This window comes from Prunus dulcis, chromosome 2 (assembly GCF_902201215.1).
Source record: "Prunus dulcis chromosome 2, ALMONDv2, whole genome shotgun sequence".
In the NCBI taxonomy this organism is placed as follows: domain Eukaryota; kingdom Viridiplantae; phylum Streptophyta; class Magnoliopsida; order Rosales; family Rosaceae; genus Prunus; species Prunus dulcis.
The window spans coordinates 19,437,724-19,453,957 of record NC_047651.1 but is presented as its reverse complement, the minus strand read 5'-3'; the positions used below and the strand labels follow the sequence as shown (position 1 = coordinate 19,453,957).

At 37.7% G+C, this 16,234-nt stretch overlaps 2 protein-coding genes across 2 annotated transcripts; one reads left to right on the top strand and one right to left on the bottom strand.

Moving 5' to 3' along the window:
* The first annotated feature begins 1,960 nt into the window (after window positions 1-1,960).
* On the top strand, window positions 1,961-12,155 carry LOC117617414 (endoribonuclease Dicer homolog 1). The gene is made up of 20 exons (XM_034346771.1): window positions 1,961-3,618; window positions 3,740-3,853; window positions 4,015-4,225; window positions 4,353-4,747; window positions 4,827-5,058; window positions 5,595-5,767; window positions 5,899-6,021; window positions 6,123-6,283; window positions 6,487-6,720; window positions 6,810-6,960; window positions 7,044-7,226; window positions 7,614-7,775; window positions 7,860-7,955; window positions 8,060-8,688; window positions 9,416-9,516; window positions 9,613-9,812; window positions 9,887-10,798; window positions 10,946-11,110; window positions 11,230-11,600; window positions 11,730-12,155. Exons 1-20 carry the CDS (start codon window positions 2,497-2,499, stop codon window positions 11,905-11,907), a joined length of 5,913 nt encoding a protein of 1,970 aa, XP_034202662.1. The 5' UTR covers window positions 1,961-2,496; the 3' UTR covers window positions 11,908-12,155.
* An 833-nt stretch (window positions 12,156-12,988) lies between these two features.
* Window positions 12,989-15,265, bottom strand: LOC117617566 (soluble inorganic pyrophosphatase 1). The gene is made up of 9 exons (XM_034346995.1): window positions 15,137-15,265; window positions 14,578-14,697; window positions 14,454-14,482; window positions 14,255-14,320; window positions 14,057-14,164; window positions 13,845-13,910; window positions 13,625-13,745; window positions 13,443-13,524; window positions 12,989-13,260 (listed from the first exon to the last, which is right to left on the bottom strand). Exons 2-9 carry the CDS (start codon window positions 14,693-14,695, stop codon window positions 13,218-13,220), a joined length of 633 nt encoding a protein of 210 aa, XP_034202886.1. The 5' UTR covers window positions 14,696-14,697; window positions 15,137-15,265; the 3' UTR covers window positions 12,989-13,217.
* Between the last annotated feature and the right edge of the window lie 969 nt (window positions 15,266-16,234).

The window sequence follows — 16,234 nt, the reverse complement described above, 5'->3', positions numbered from 1 at the left end:
AATTGAGTCAGAGTCAGAGTCAAGGGTGGATGATGTTGGATTTGGTTTAGGTTAAAGTTCTCAACCGCACACTAAATCAATGTACATCACAATAAGAATTGGTTCGATTTGGCCTCAAATTAGTGACTGGTTTGCTTTGGTTTAGTTCTATTATTTCATTTGATAAGCCATTAAGAAAATATTTTAAATTCTCTCATAATCTATCTACATATATAAAGCAAAAGAAATGGTGAAACATTCAAAATATCAGAAAATGCCATTGATTAATGCAAACATTAAGAATTAAAATTATTAATTAAATGAGGATAATATGGTAAATTCACGCTTTTTCATATGAAAAAAAATTAAAATTAAAAGAAAAATCAGATAATGGATCATATTTTTATGGAACACAACTACCCATTATCTTTTTTAATTCTAAAATAAATAAATTTTTTTATTTTAAAAGCCATTGAAGATATTGAAGGGAATTTCATACCATTGAAGAATGAGAAATTTTGAGAGATATATGATGCAAGGCCGACTTGTTACCATATATGATGCAGTTATTCATGGGCCTAAAAAAATATATATTCTCTATATATTTTTAGGTGTCCAAAACTTAATAATCCAAAATAAGAATTAGTGCTAATTCTTTGAAATTCCAGGGATTAAAGGTTAAAAATTCATTAGTTTTCTTAGGTGCCATGTTTTTCTTGTTTTGTTGGCCTTTTGCGGGTGCCTAATGAAGCTTTGTTGACCAAAAAGAAAAAGAAAAAGAAAAAGGGCATGTATAACCTTTTATGTATTTAATTGAAGCTAAGGTGTGATAAAAGATATATATATATTATGAATTGCATGGTTTAACTATAATTTTTTCTTTGTAGATTTGCATTGTATCATCCTCTGTGCAATAAGTTTCGGAAAGCAAAGCTAGATTAATCAAAACTCTGCAATATTTGTAGAATTTTTTTTCTTTATTTCTTGTTAAACATTGCTTGTATACAAAGGAGAAGGACCTCATTTTAATTTATGCCCTAGACCACACAAAAGTCAGAGCCGATTATGATATGATGTGACTTCGAATGGAGTATGAATTTTAATTTTGGCCATTAAATGTTTGATATCGATGTGTGGCATGAAGCATGATAATGACTAGTATATTAAAAAGTAAAGTTTAACATAAACAGTTTATTTTGATTTAGGCAGTCCCCAAATAGGCCAATCAAAATCCAACAAAACTAATTGTGAGTTGATTCGAATTGGTAAAAGGATACGCTTTATATTCTTATTTTTTTATTATAACTAGTTCGGAAAGCCTTTGTTGTTAACAAAGTGGCCATGGTGAGCAAGAAATTAATTAATTAGACAAAAAAATAAAGAAGCAAGAAATTAATTAAAAGCAAGCTAATGTTTGAGTTGAATTCTTATTTATTTTAGAAAAAAAAAAAAAAAAAAAAAAAACATGGAATCATAATAATGCCATAAAGATAGTGTAGATATTCCGGGATAACACTAGCATCCACTACACAGAGAGCCAAGTCACGACCAGTCTGATTTGGGGTCCCACGACACAAAAAATCTGATAGGATAAAAATATTCAACCTGATCTAGGCAAATTATTCCCAGCTCCCCCACTATCTCCAACATACATCCGATCCGACGGTCAGTAAGTCCCATCGCCTTTGACTTTCTGAATAAACAGTGCGGTGGCTTTAGCTTTACCCCCTTGTCCGGTCCTCAATCTCCGGGTGGATTCCACAGACCACTGGACTTGGCGAGTGGTAAGTACAAAGTAGTGGAAAGTGTTGTCCAACTCGCCAACGAATCAGAACAACGTTGAATGTCCACGTGGCAAGTCTCAATGAAAAGAGGACAAGGAGGGGCAAAAAGGGAATATTAATTAGAGAGTAGAAAGAGGGCAAAAAGGGAATTTCGAAAAGCATGAAAAAGCAAACCGTGTGTCTGTTGTCTCTGTGTCTTTGGCTTTGGCTACTGTCCTCTCTCTCTCTCTCTCCTCTCTGCTCCATTTCTCTCTCTAAATCTGAAAGCAGAGCAAAGAATCGAGAGCGAGAGAGCATGGAGCGAGCGTGAGTGTTTATGGTCTCTGGTCAAAGAAGGAAGAAGAGAGATAGAGAGAGCATAATAGGCGTAGATAGACCGTGGAATCTCAGAAAGAAGAAAAAAAAATTCCCAAAATCCAAAAAAAAAAATCGAAAACAAGAACAAAAATTGGTCATGGTCTTAATTAGGGTTCCTTTTAAAACAAACCCATCTTCTTCATCATTCATTCTGCGTCTCCGTACGGTCTATCCACTCCTCTCTTACTCTCCCTCTCTCTCTAACACTTTTTATCTTTCAATTTCAATTTCAATTTAATTGTTGTTGTTATTGCTAATGGGATTGAGCTTTTCATAGATTTATATACAATTTTACTATATAGATTGCTATACTTATAGATACTGATTATAGTCTGATAGATATAGCTTTAGTAGATAGTAGAGCTGTGAGCTTATAATGGAGGAGGAGGCTAGGGTTTCAGGGAACACTGGGACTGGGAATGGCTCGGAGGCCATTCGAGATTCCTCCTACTGGCTCGATGCTTGTGAGGACATATCATGTGATGTAATTGGTGATTTGGTTGATTTCTGCGACGCTCCAGTTGGTGGTCCTCCGGTGTTGGCCAACGGCAATGACTGCAGCCAGGAGGAAGATGGTCTGGTGAGCGATTTTTTCGGGGGAATTGATCACATTCTTGACAGTATCAAGAGCGGAGCTGGCCTCCCCGGCGTGATTGATCCGAATTCGAATGCCAATGCCAATGGTGTTATTGGCAATGCTGCTGTGGAGGGTTGCTTTCAGATGGAGGCATCTGGGGTTTCGAAGACGGTGGAAGTTAATGGCTCGGTTGGGCTCAATGGTGAAACCGGTGGGAGGAATTTGGATATTGCTAATGGAGACACTAAGGGTGATCGAAATGGTTATCATAAGTATGAGAAGGGTAGGGGCAATGGGGTTGTGAGGAGGAGAGAGATGAATGGTGAAGAGAGATGTCCCAAGAGGGTTGCTTTGGATGATGGCAGGAATGAGAAGTATTATGCTTCAGGCAGAATGCAACATCACATGAGGGAGAATAGTTATAGTAGGAAGAGGCCTCGTGATTCAGAGGATATTGATTGGAGGGATAGAGATAGAGATAGGGATAGAGATCGGACTAGGAGAAGAGAGAATTATGGTAGTAATAATAGGAGGGAAGGTGGTAGAGATAGGGAGGCAAAGGGTTATTGGGAGAGGGATAAGTTGGGAACGAATGATATTGTTTTTCGAATAGGGCCTTACGAACCTGATCATAACAAAGAAGGGAAGATTACTGATGTCAAAAACCAGGAATGCAATGGGAAGGTTGAGAAGAAACCCGAAGAGGTTAAAGAAAAAATTCCTGAGGAGAGAGCCAGGCAGTATCAATTGGATGTTCTTGAACAGGCGAAGAAGAGAAATACAATAGCTTTTCTTGAAACAGGGGCGGGAAAGACGCTCATTGCTGTTCTCCTCATCCAAAGTATTTGCAATGATATGCAAAGGCAGAACAAGAAGATGCTCTCTGTATTTTTAGTTCCTAAAGTTCCCCTTGTTTATCAGGTAATGCATGTGTAAGTTTAAAGACTTGTTTTCTGTTTATAAGTGTTACTTTCTTTGGTGCAATTTGCACATTTTGAGTTTATGCCTTTTTTTTTTTTTTCCCTTTCTTGTTCAATTTCAGCAAGCAGAAGCTATTCGTGAGCGAACTGGTTACGAAGTGGGCCATTATTGTGGTGAGATGGGTCAAGATTTCTGGGACACCCGAAGATGGCAGCGTGAGTTCGACACAAAACAGGTAGGTCTTACAGTTTTTGTTATTAGAACATGTAGTTTGCTACTCTTCTCATGTTCTGAACACTTTCACTTCTAATGCCTTTTTTGGGTATCATCTGTTGCTTAGGATAGTTCCTGCTTGGTCCTTGATTCTTGTTTACTATTTGATATTTTTCCCTGCAGGTTCTGGTAATGACAGCCCAAATTCTGTTGAACATTCTGAGGCACAGCATTATAAAAATGGAATCAATCAATCTCTTGATTCTGGATGAGTGTCATCACGCTGTGAAGAAACATCCATATTCTTTAGTGATGTCTGAGTTCTATCACACAACCCCAAAGGAGAAGAGACCGGCTGTATTTGGAATGACTGCTTCTCCTGTCAACTTAAAGGGTATTTTTCTTTTGTCAAGTTATGACATTACTCAAGATCGTGCATCTTAAATTCAACTCTAGTTTTTTTCATGGCAATGTTTTAAATCACAATAAATTGATGCTTCTTATGACTATGTTTGATTCAGGTGTTTCCAGCCAAGTAGATTGCGCAATAAAGATTCGTAATCTCGAAAGTAAACTAGATTCCATCGTTTGTACCATAAAAGACCGTAAGGAGCTTGAAAAGCATGTTCCAACGCCCTCCGAAATTGTGGTGCAGTATGACAAAGCAGCCAGCTTATGGTCCCTTCATGAGCAGCTAAAACAAATGGAAGGGGAAGTTGAAGAAGCTGCAAAGTCTAGCTCTAGAAAAAGTAAATGGCAGTTTATGGGAGCTAGAGATGCTGGGGCTAAGGAAGAGCTGCGCCAAGTTTATGGTGTTTCCGAAAGAACAGAAAGTGATGGGGCTGTGAACTTAATTCAAAAGTTGAGGGCTATCAATTATGCACTCGGTGAACTGGGTCAATGGTGTGCTTACAAGGTACCAATTATTAATATATGTGTCAAGATTAGCTATTTAATCATTTGTGAAACTATTGCTCAGTCTGTTATTTTCTCAGGTTGCACAATCTTTCTTGACAGCTCTGCAAAATGATGAGAGGGCAAACTACCAGCTTGATGTCAAGTTTCAGGAATCCTACCTGAGTAAAGTTGTATCTCTCTTACAATGTCATCTATCGGAGGGAGCTGTTTCTGACAAGGAAGCAAAAGTGGCAGATTCGGAAAGTGTCATTTGTTGCGATGAAAATGACCCTGATGAAATAGAAGAAGGAGAGCTACCTGATAGCCATGGTTAGTCGGGCTGTTTACTTTTGTTAACTGTTCAGTAATAAGTTTTAAGAAATTAGATTTCTCGAGCTGCCAAAAAAATCATGCTGGTCCCCTTTTGGGAGTTATTCATGACTTATGACAAGTGGAAAGTTAAGGAAATTGAAAATTTGTTTTCAAGCTATTAAAAGAAGAAATAAAGTCATTGGTTAAAGTTAGACTACAGAATGTCAAAATATGGAAAATAATTTCTGTATGCTTGAAATTTAGAACGTATCCTGGACTGTTTTGGTGGAGGAGAGTTTTCTATCATCATTCTGCACATGAAATGCCCCATATCATTGAAGATCATGTATAAATAATTCTTATTTACCATGTAAAGCATTCAAGGGAAAATTACTTGAGCTGGATGAGCCTTCAATATGTTCCAGGGTTACTCAACTGGACCACAAACACCATACTCATCTGCTGTGCCTATTTATTGTCGACCATGCTCTTGATCATTAATGAGTTCATTTGATTGGCATTTCTTCTAAAGTTGCCTACTTGGTGTGGTGTAGTTGTCTCTGGTGGGGAGCATGTAGATGTGGTAATAGGAGCTGCTGTAGCTGATGGGAAGGTGACTCCAAAAGTGCAGTCACTGATTAAAGTACTTCTCAAGTATCAGCATACAGAAGATTTTCGTGCAATCATCTTTGTGGAGCGAGTTGTGTCTGCTTTAGTCCTTCCTAAGGTTGTAATTGTTGATAGATTTTGTTCTTTTAATTTATTTTTAAAAAAAAAAATAGAGTTCATAAACATTGTTTCTCTGTCTTTATTGAATATTTTCAAGTTCCTCACCATATAGTGTTTCCAAGCATGCAGGTATTTGCAGAACTTCCTTCTTTAGGTTTTATTGAGTGTGCAAGCTTGATTGGGCACAACAATAGTCAGGAAATGCGAAGTTGCCAAATGCAGGATACTATTGCCAAATTCCGGGATGGTCGTGTATGTATAAACGCCATGCACTACACTTTTGGACTAAATTGAATGGAAGGCAAAACTTTCATGGTTAGATGTTCTCTAATATAAGAATTTCTTCTATGTAGGTCACATTATTAGTTGCCACTAGTGTTGCTGAGGAAGGACTTGATATTCGGCAGTGCAATGTTGTTATTCGCTTTGACCTTGCAAAAACTGTTTTGGCTTACATTCAGTCTAGGGGTCGTGCTAGAAAACCTGGGTCAGATTACATCTTGATGGTGGAGAGGTACTTAGTTGCTTGGTATCTGTATCAACATTAATATCGGTCATGATGATCTGTTTATTGTGTTTCACATAAAATTGCTCATATTACTTGAATCTAATTTTTTAAATGTGTGGGGTAAATTTGTCACTATACTTTAATCTTTTCATTATCTTTCATATGATAGCAGATTACAAACTCTCTTTTCTTTTTTGGGTTCCTTGTAGGGGAAATCTGTCGCATGAAGCATTCTTAAGGAATGCCAGGAATAGCGAGGAGACTTTACGGAAAGAAGCAATAGAGAGAACTGACCTGAGTCATCTGAAGGATACTTCTAGGTTAATTTCAGTGGATACAACACCAGGTACAGTGTACCAGGTCGAGTCAACTGGTGCTGTTGTAAGCTTAAATTCTGCTGTTGGGCTCATACATTTCTACTGCTCTCAGCTTCCCAGTGACAGGTTCTTCTTTCGTCAGAGTAATGTTTATGCTAGAACATCCAAGATTTGTAGCTGCATATTACTGATTTTTCCTTAAATCTGTTATTCAGGTATTCAATTCTTCGTCCCGAGTTTGTCATGGTGAGGCATGAGAAGCCAGGAGGTCCCACAGAATATTCATGCAAACTTCAACTCCCTTGTAATGCACCATTTGAGACACTTGAGGGTCCCGTGTGCAGTTCAATGCACCTTGCACAACAGGCGTGCTTTTGTTCTTCTATGATCATGATACCTTTGCTTCACATCATCCAAGGATGTTCATTTATATTTTCCTTATTATGCAGGCTGTTTGTTTGGCTGCTTGCAAGAAACTCCATGAAATGGGAGCATTTACCGACATGCTCTTGCCAGACAAGGGAAGTGGGGAAGAAAAAGAACAGGTTGACCAGACTGATGAAGGAGATCCACTTCCTGGGACTGCTAGGCACAGAGAGTTCTATCCTGAAGGCGTAGCTAATATTCTACAGGTTCGTTCATTCCGTATGCCATATGCTTTAGATTATAATTGCTGATCTTTGGGTAGGCAGAGCAATAAATTTTTCTTAAATGTTTTAATTTCTTAAGGTTTTTACAACAATTCTTAAAAATTCTCTTTCTTCTTGTTGGGTTCATATTAATATATGTGTTCTGAAAAAGCAATCTAAAGCTTGGGACTTTGCACTAATTGATGCAAAATATAAACCTCAAACCTGTAAAATTATCTGATTTGGAAGATATTCTTACTATACTAGACCCTTAATTCTGTCTAAGTATAGCAGGATCCATGTTTAATACTTGCTGATTCTTGGTTGGAGGTTCCTCATTCTTACGCAGATGTGTTACAGAATTCATAGTTTTACTCTTTGGCATTTCAGGGAGAATGGATCTTATCCAGAAGAGATTTGGGCAGTGACTCCAAATTGGTTCATGTTTACATGTATGGTGTGAAATGTGTAGACGTTGGCTCTTCAAAAGATCCATTCTTGACTCAAGTTTCGGATTTTGCAGTTCTAGTAGGCAAAGAACTGGATGCAGAGGTACCTTATTTCCATTTGTACCATAAGTGTGATGATATTAATTTCTCCATCCCCTTTCTTTGTTTACTCATTTTCTGTTAATAGGTGTTATCGATGTATATGGATCTATTTATCGCTCGAACCATGACTACAAAGGTGTCCCTTGTCTTCAAGGGTTCAATAGATATTACTGAAAGTCAGGTTAGTAATCTATTACCATTCTGGAGTGTATTTATTTTATAAATGGTTTACTGTTAGAGTTAGAGTTACTGATGTTTAAACAAAACTTCAATTTTTGTGTACAGTTGGCATCCCTTAAAAGTTTTCATGTGAGATTGATGAGTATTGTACTGGATGTGGATGTTGAACCTTCCACCACTCCTTGGGATCCTGCAAAGGCTTATTTGTTTGTTCCTGTGGTCGGTGATAAGTTTGTAGATCCTATGAAAGAAATTGATTGGGATCTGGTTGAAAATATAAATGGTGCAGATGCTTGGAACAATCCCCTTCAAAGAGCTCGACCAGATGTTTACCTTGGCACAAATGAGCGTACACTAGGTGGAGACAGAAGGGAGTATGGTTTTGGGAAATTGCGTAATGGCATGGCTTTTGGGCAAAAATCCCATCCAACCTATGGTATCAGAGGTGCTGTGGCACGGTTTGATGTTGTTAAAGCTTCTGGATTGGTACCAGATCGGGATGCCCTTGAAATGAGAAAGCGTATGGATTTGCCTAAAGGCAAGTTAATTATGGCAGATACTTGTAGCAGTGTCAAAGACTTGGTAGGGAGGATTGTGACAGCTGCTCACTCAGGAAAGAGGTTTTATGTGGATTCAATATGCTATGATATGACTGCAGAAAACTCTTTCCCAAGGAAAGAAGGCTACCTTGGCCCTCTGGAGTACAGCTCATACGCTGATTATTACAAGCAAAAGTATGATACTCATTGCCATTCTAGATTGTCTGATGTTATTAGTTACATACTCATTGCCATTCTAGATTGTCTGATGTTATTAGTTACTTTATCATGCCTTTCTAGATTTATTCTTCTAAGCCTAGAAGTTGGTTGATTCCTAATTGATAGCTACAATGCGCCCTAGCTTACGTGCTTGAAGAGGAGGAAAGCTAAGGTTGTGTTTGGTTCGTGAATAGCATTCAATTTTCAGTTCCCATTTTCACTAAAAACTGAAAATCGGTATTTAAAAAACCTTGTTTTCTTGTGTAAAAATGAAAAGTGTATCCTAAAAATGAGGAGTAAGCCATTTTCGGGAAACTCTCAAAAGATTTTGAAAATTCTAGTACGGTTGGAAACATAGAGTTTCATCTGCAAATGCAGTTTCAGATAAAGACAGTCCCTTTAGTGTTCTTTTTTACCAACCAAACTTTCTTTTACAAATTTTGTAGAATTTTATGACAACATTTTTCTTTTTCACTTGTCTGGGTACTGAAAAGGTTTTCATTTTCATGAACCAAACACCACCTAATCGTAATCTGGAAGGAAGTTTATTATTGTCAGGTGGAAAATTTTTGGATTCATTAAAGAAATGTTCCAATAAATTTTCCAGTTACAATAGTTGTAAACCCTTACAGATTGGAAAAGCTTTCTTCTTTCTTCTTGCACAATAAAGGGTGCATTTGGCTATTGTATCTTCTTTATATAGGTATGGAGTTGAGTTGGTTTATAAACAACAACCTCTAATAAGAGGACGCGGTGTCTCATATTGTAAGAATCTCCTGTCTCCTCGATTTGAACACATGGAAGGTACATGCGACTCTTTACCATTGAATTAGTACATGTTTCACCTTTTCTTTTTTTTTTTTTTAATCTCTTCTTTGAACTGATGAAGCTTTTATGTAGAACACAATGGTGAATCAGAAGAGACTCTTGACAAAACGTACTATGTTTTCCTCCCTCCTGAGCTGTGTTTAGTACACCCACTGCCTGGATCACTTGTCCGTGGAGCCCAGAGATTGCCCTCGATAATGAGAAGGGTTGAAAGCATGCTGCTTGCAGTTGAACTTAAAGATATAATAAATTATCCTATCCCTGCTTCAAAGGTATTTTATCATCTCAGGTTATTTATTTTAAGCGGCCATTAACTACTTGACTGATGTGTGCTGCCTATCTACAGATCTTGGAAGCCTTGACAGCTGCTTCATGCCAGGAGACGTTTTGCTATGAAAGAGCAGAGCTTCTTGGTGATGCTTACCTGAAATGGGTTGTTAGTCGATTTCTCTTTCTTAAATACCCTCAGAAACATGAGGGTCAGCTTACTAGGATGAGGCAACAAATGGTGAGTAACATGGTTTTATATCAGTATGCATTGAAGAAAGGACTTCAATCATATATCCAAGCAGATCGCTTTTCTCCATCTCGGTGGGCTGCTCCTGGGGTCTTGCCTGTCTTTGATGAGTATACGAAGGATGAAGAATCATCCTTGTTTGATCACGAGGATGGGCCTGTAGGTGAAATCGATCGCTCTGGTGATGCATATGAGGATGATGAGCTAGAGGATGGTGAGCTTGAGAGCGACTCAAGTTCTTATAGAGTCCTCTCTAGCAAGACACTTGCAGATGTTGTCGAAGCACTTATTGGAGTTTATTATGTAGAAGGCGGGAAAAACGCTGCTAACCATCTCATGAAATGGATTGGAATTGAGGTAGAGTTTAATCCTGATGGGGTAGGGAGCACTGCAAAGTCATCTACCGTTCCAGAGAATGTACTTAGGAGTGTCAACTTTGATGCCTTAGAGGGTGCTTTGAATATCAAATTTAAAGATAGGGGCCTTTTGGTAGAAGCCATTAGTCATGCGTCCCGACCGTCTGCTGGAGTGTCCTGCTATCAGCGATTGGAGTTTGTTGGCGATGCCGTCTTAGATCATCTCATTACAAGGCATTTGTTCTTCACATACACAAATCTGCCTCCAGGCAGGTTGACTGACCTGCGAGCTGCTGCTGTTAACAATGAAAATTTTGCACGTGTTGCTGTAAAACATAAACTCCATCTACACCTTCGGCATGGGTCAAGTGCCCTTGAAAAACAGGTTCTTCAGTTTCTTCCTCACCTTTAAAATTTTAAATTATCATTCTTGAATGGGGGAGCTGATAGTCTAGCATAGTTATTTTGATTTGTTATGGACAGCAACTATGGATCCTAAATCCTAACTAGCGTTTTTGGATTGCATTTACAGATTCATGACTTTGTGAAGGAAGTGCAAAATGAATTATCAAAGCCAGGGTTCAACTCCTTTGGTTTGGGAGATTGCAAAGCTCCAAAGGTTCTTGGGGACATTTTTGAATCTATTGCGGGTGCCATTTTTCTTGACAGCGGACGTGATACTGCAGTCGTTTGGAAGGTAGATAGTAGAGGCACATAGCTTGTTCTACATTTTATCTTTTCTATTTTCTTTGGTTATGAGTTGGGGGAACTGATACAGAGAATTTGTTCTCTTTCAATCTCTCTATATGTTTATAGGTCTTTCAACCTCTATTGCACCCAATGGTTACTCCAGAGACACTCCCAATGCATCCTGTGCGAGAGCTGCAAGAAAGATGCCAGCAACAGGCTGAAGGCTTGGAATACAAAGCCACTCGAAGTGGAAATTTGGCTACTGTCGAAGTTTTCATTGATGGCATCCAGATGGGAATTGCTCAGAATCCGCAAAAGAAGATGGCACAGAAACTGGCTGCTAGGAATGCACTTGCTGCTTTGAAAGATAAGGAAACAGCTGAAGCAAAAGAGAAGGAGGAGAATGGGAAGAAGAAGAAGAATGGTAGCCAAACATTTACCCGACAAACCTTAAATGACATCTGCTTGCGAAAAAATTGGCCCATGCCATTCTACCGGTAAGAAGTTCTGAACGCATCTAGATAGGAGTAAAACAATTTGGTCATATTTAACATTTTCTATCACTAGGGTCAAGTAGGTGGAATTCAACTGAATTAGTTTTCTGTTTGCTATATTTGCATCTTTAGGTGCGTGAATGAAGGTGGCCCTGCACATGCAAAGAGGTTCACGTTTGCAGTACGTGTGAATACCACCGACAGGGGACAGACAGACGAATGCGTGGGAGAGCCTATGCCCAGTGTTAAGAAGGCCAAGGACTCGGCAGCAGTTCTTCTCTTGGAACTTTTAAATAAGTTATACTCGTGATGGCATTGAAGGGTGGTGTTTGCAACTCTAGCATTGCTTTTGCTATTTTACCAGAAGCAAGCTGTAACTTCAACCTGATATGCCATATTTTCTGTATCTCAAGTGTTTAAAATGAACTCAACACATTACACGTGCATGTCCAATTGAACAAAAGGTAGCAAATGTGAGCTGATTTTTTGTATCAACAACAATTTTTCGTATGGCTGTTAAAATGACTTTGGTATTTTATACATGTGATTTTGCCTATCCGGACCATGATAGTATATGCCAACTGCTTTGAAGAATTTTAGTCCTTTTTCTTTTTCAATTTTCAGAATTTTAATTATTCAAGGGGTTTTGCACTGCTCGAGGGTGTTCAAGCACTACCTAATGAGTCTTGAAAATGCCTCGAGTGACTATATTTCTAAATCTTGAGAAAAGGAGCTATATTTCTAAATCTTGAGAAAAGGAGCTAAAAAGTATTTCGTGTGAAAAAAAAATTAATTTTCTAAATTTCCTGTGACATAGTTGGTGTGTAAGAATTTGGAAAAGACTTTGTATTTGTCACAGTGTCACATTACTCCCAAACCGCACCAAGATGGCTGAGATAGTGTAAAAACTTAAAATTGACAAATAGTACGTGCATTTTGACTAGGTAGGGACTTTTATTGCCTTTCTGTGCTATTTTATTGTCAAAATCTGCTAGGATGGATTTTGACTACCTTTAGCTGTCGTTAAATTGATGTAGCTAGCCAGCGCAGATTGATTTTCATGAAAGTTAATTCTCCATCAAACATAGGGAATTAGGAAAGGAAATTAATTGTAACTGTTCTTTTTTAAATCCAAGAATATTAATCCAAGACAAATTGGGTGCAATAGACAAATTCTAAATCCAAGAATATTTCAAGATGATACAGTTCTTTTTTAATAGAAAATAAAAAATAAGGGATGGGGAGGGCAAGAGCTGAACTCTTATCATATTGGGGTAAAATGCTCAACCACGGAGCAATATATTCAAAACCCATAACGTAAAGATGGATCAACTATCTCTTAGTTTTGTGGTACTTCTCCTCCCAATGTTGATAAATAAAAAAATCCATAATGAATCGGAAAATACTAGTTGTAAGATTGATATCATAATAGAATACCCAATTTAAACAAATGAAAACAACATTCTCTAGTCATTTCCTTTCACTTTACTGATCAACCAAACAAGCATCAATCATAATCCAAAATACAAAAAGTAAAATTGGGGAAATTCTGCATAAAATCTTCCTCCGCCATTGATAAAAATGACTTATTGTAATTAGTGGAAAATGTAGCCTGTATGTTTACCGCCTTAAGGTGTGCATTATGTACTCAGCGTAAAGGTCCCTGCACCAAAACATACAGGTCAAGAACTTCATCAAACTTGGGAAATGGGAAATGACGGGTAAAGGAGATGCTTGAATGATTTGTTTGGATGCAGAACTTTCATCTCTTTCTTAACGAACAAGAAACATTGGAGCTTGGACCACCATGTCTCAGAAACTTGTGGTTCCTTAAGATAGACTTACATTGAGTACTGGATAGCTTCAAGAGCAGCGGCTGCAGGCAAAAAGGCGTTTACTGCAACCTCTTTGTTCTCATTCTTCTTGTCTATGCAATACGTTAAGAAAAAAAAAATGGTACTGTTGTTCAAGTAGTTCAAAAATCTGAAGTAATGCATTAAGTTTCAAAGTAAGATTGTGAAGGATACAGTCTTCAAAGAAGCGACGGATCTCAGAAAGGCGATGAGGGGGAAGGTCATTGAGTTCAGTGTAATGCGTATACTCTGGATCATCTGCGCAGACTGCGATGATCTTATCATCTTTCTCTCCCTGGATTAAAAGCATAAAATCCGTAATTTTTAGAGTTCATGGACAAAATTCAATAGAAAGAAGTGGGCGGGGTTCAAGTTGAGAGGTTTGGAAGAGTACCTGGTCAATCATGGGCATTACTCCAATGGCTCTGGCTCGCAGAAAACAACCAGGAAGGACAGGTTCCTGTTTAATTCATCGATTTAAATCAATACTTAGGCTCAAGAATTTTGTCCCCTTGACATAATGTTCCAACTTCCACCACCACTCAATGGAATTTGGCTGACAAAACTTTCTTAAAAATAGATGGTTATGAAAATCTGGCAAATCACCTGCATGATAACTAAAACATCCAGTGGATCATTGTCTTCACACAAGGTGCGAGGGATGAAACCATAATTGTGAGGATACACGACCGATGAATACAAAATCCGATCAACCTGAGAATTTATTTAAAGCATTAAGAACAATCTTAATATCAAAGTTGAGATATGCGGAAAGTAATTATGGAGCTGCGATTTGTTTTATACCTTAATGAGTCCTGTCTTCTTGTCAAGTTCATATTTGACTTTGCTTCCCTTGGTTATCTCAACAACCTAAATCAATCCAGCAAACAGTTCAATATGCAGTATTTTATTGACAAACTTTTATGAATTCCTGCTTCTCACTAATTTTGGCTTAATGCCAAATTTATGCTCGTTACTTGATGAAGTTTGAGGGGATACATACAACGTTGAAAAGGTGGGGTGCAGTAGGTCCTGCAGACAGATTTTACAACATGATTAGTTTTCTTCCAGGAAAAGAAGATAGCAAAGCGAAAAGTAGAGATTTATCATGGTCAAATTATAAGCACCAATTTCAAGATCATGCCAAGGATGTGCAGCAACTGATCTCCTTGACAAAGATGAAAGAATCCTCTCATTTAACTTGGGAGCTCTTTGCGGTTTAGGTTCTTCGATTCCTTCAGACATCTCTTTAACCACAGGCAGGTAAAAGGGTAAAAGGTAAAATGTCAAATGCAGCAAGCAGTAAATCAAACATGCAAACAACAAATAGGATACTGAGCAAGAAACAATGAACACTTCAAAAAATAAAGAAAACCAAATTACCAATCTAAATATTGTAATTGAAAGAGAGATTATGCAGTGTGATTAGAGATTAACAGGTCAATTTAAATCTCTGTATCCAATCAAAGACACGTTTTTTAGATGAAAAAATGTGTTGAACAAAAGTCCAAGCTTCATTCATTCATAATTTCCTTTCTTCCCAGCAACCCATAAAAGACAAGATCGTTATTTACAAGATTAGGAAGCATAAACAAAAGACCTTAAAAAAACAAAAAAAGGGTTTAGATTATAATCATGGTATATGACAGAACAAAATACAGAATCAGTTGAAGCACAGAAACACACCTTCAGTGGGCTGTTGCTGTTGGGGTTGCTGGGGTCTGATAAAGAAACTTGAAATTAAGAAAAGGGAAGATGGAATGAGCAAATGAGAAGTGAGAGCTATAAGGTTGGAGTGATTGGATGAATATAATAGTTATAGTAGGTGGGGAGGTAAAAGAGGAGAGAAAGGTGGGGTTGGTCAAAACTTTTGAGGCATTTTGCCTCGTGTCTGCCTATGAGAGAAGTTAGCTGCCCCTCACGTTGAATCTTCAAGTTTGTTGGTGATTATTATTATTATTATTATTATTATTTATTATTTATGTTATATATGAAAATTAAATTCATTAAGTCAAAATGAATCTCAGTATTTATCGTAGCTAGCATGAACATAACATGTGGATGTGACGCGGATTTTAGCAATTCAGATTGGATTATTGGACAGTTTCAAACGTAAAAATCCTCTTTTTAATTTTAATATTTGCACTACTTTTGCATTTCTATATACTGGTTTGCTGCCTATGTCTTGACTCTAGATCCGCTGCTTTTAAGGTTCAGGAATCGAGCCCAACAGGCATTCTTTGGAAGGCGCTTGTCTTGCAAAAGAAATATTGGAACTTTGTTGTATATGGTTTAACACTTTGTGTCACTAGAGAGTCCAATACGTGGAGATGAACATTATTTTGGAGGTTATAGTTGTTGGGATTCTAAGATCACTACTTTTGATATCATTTTAAATTTAGTTGGTTAATCTTGCTATTGTGTCCAAGAGTTTGATGTATTTGCATTCTAGGGAGTGGGAATTAGGGTGGGTGGCCCTGCCACTAGTAATACCAAAAGAGTTTGGACTTTTGCTCTATGAATGTCTAAAGAGAGCCTATGCCAGGTGTTAAGAAGAAGAACTTAAAACATCGTTATTCTCGTGATATAGAAGATTTTCTAGTTAAGAAGGCCAATAATACATTATACATGAGATATTAACTTATTATACCAAAATTTGGACACCAATTGATGTTATAATGTTTCGTTGTTGAGCTTTATTTATTCACAGCAAATAAGAAATTGTCACATTTGTTCGTGTCTGAAAACGATATCTCTAGTCTTATTGTTAAGATGTGCACAGTG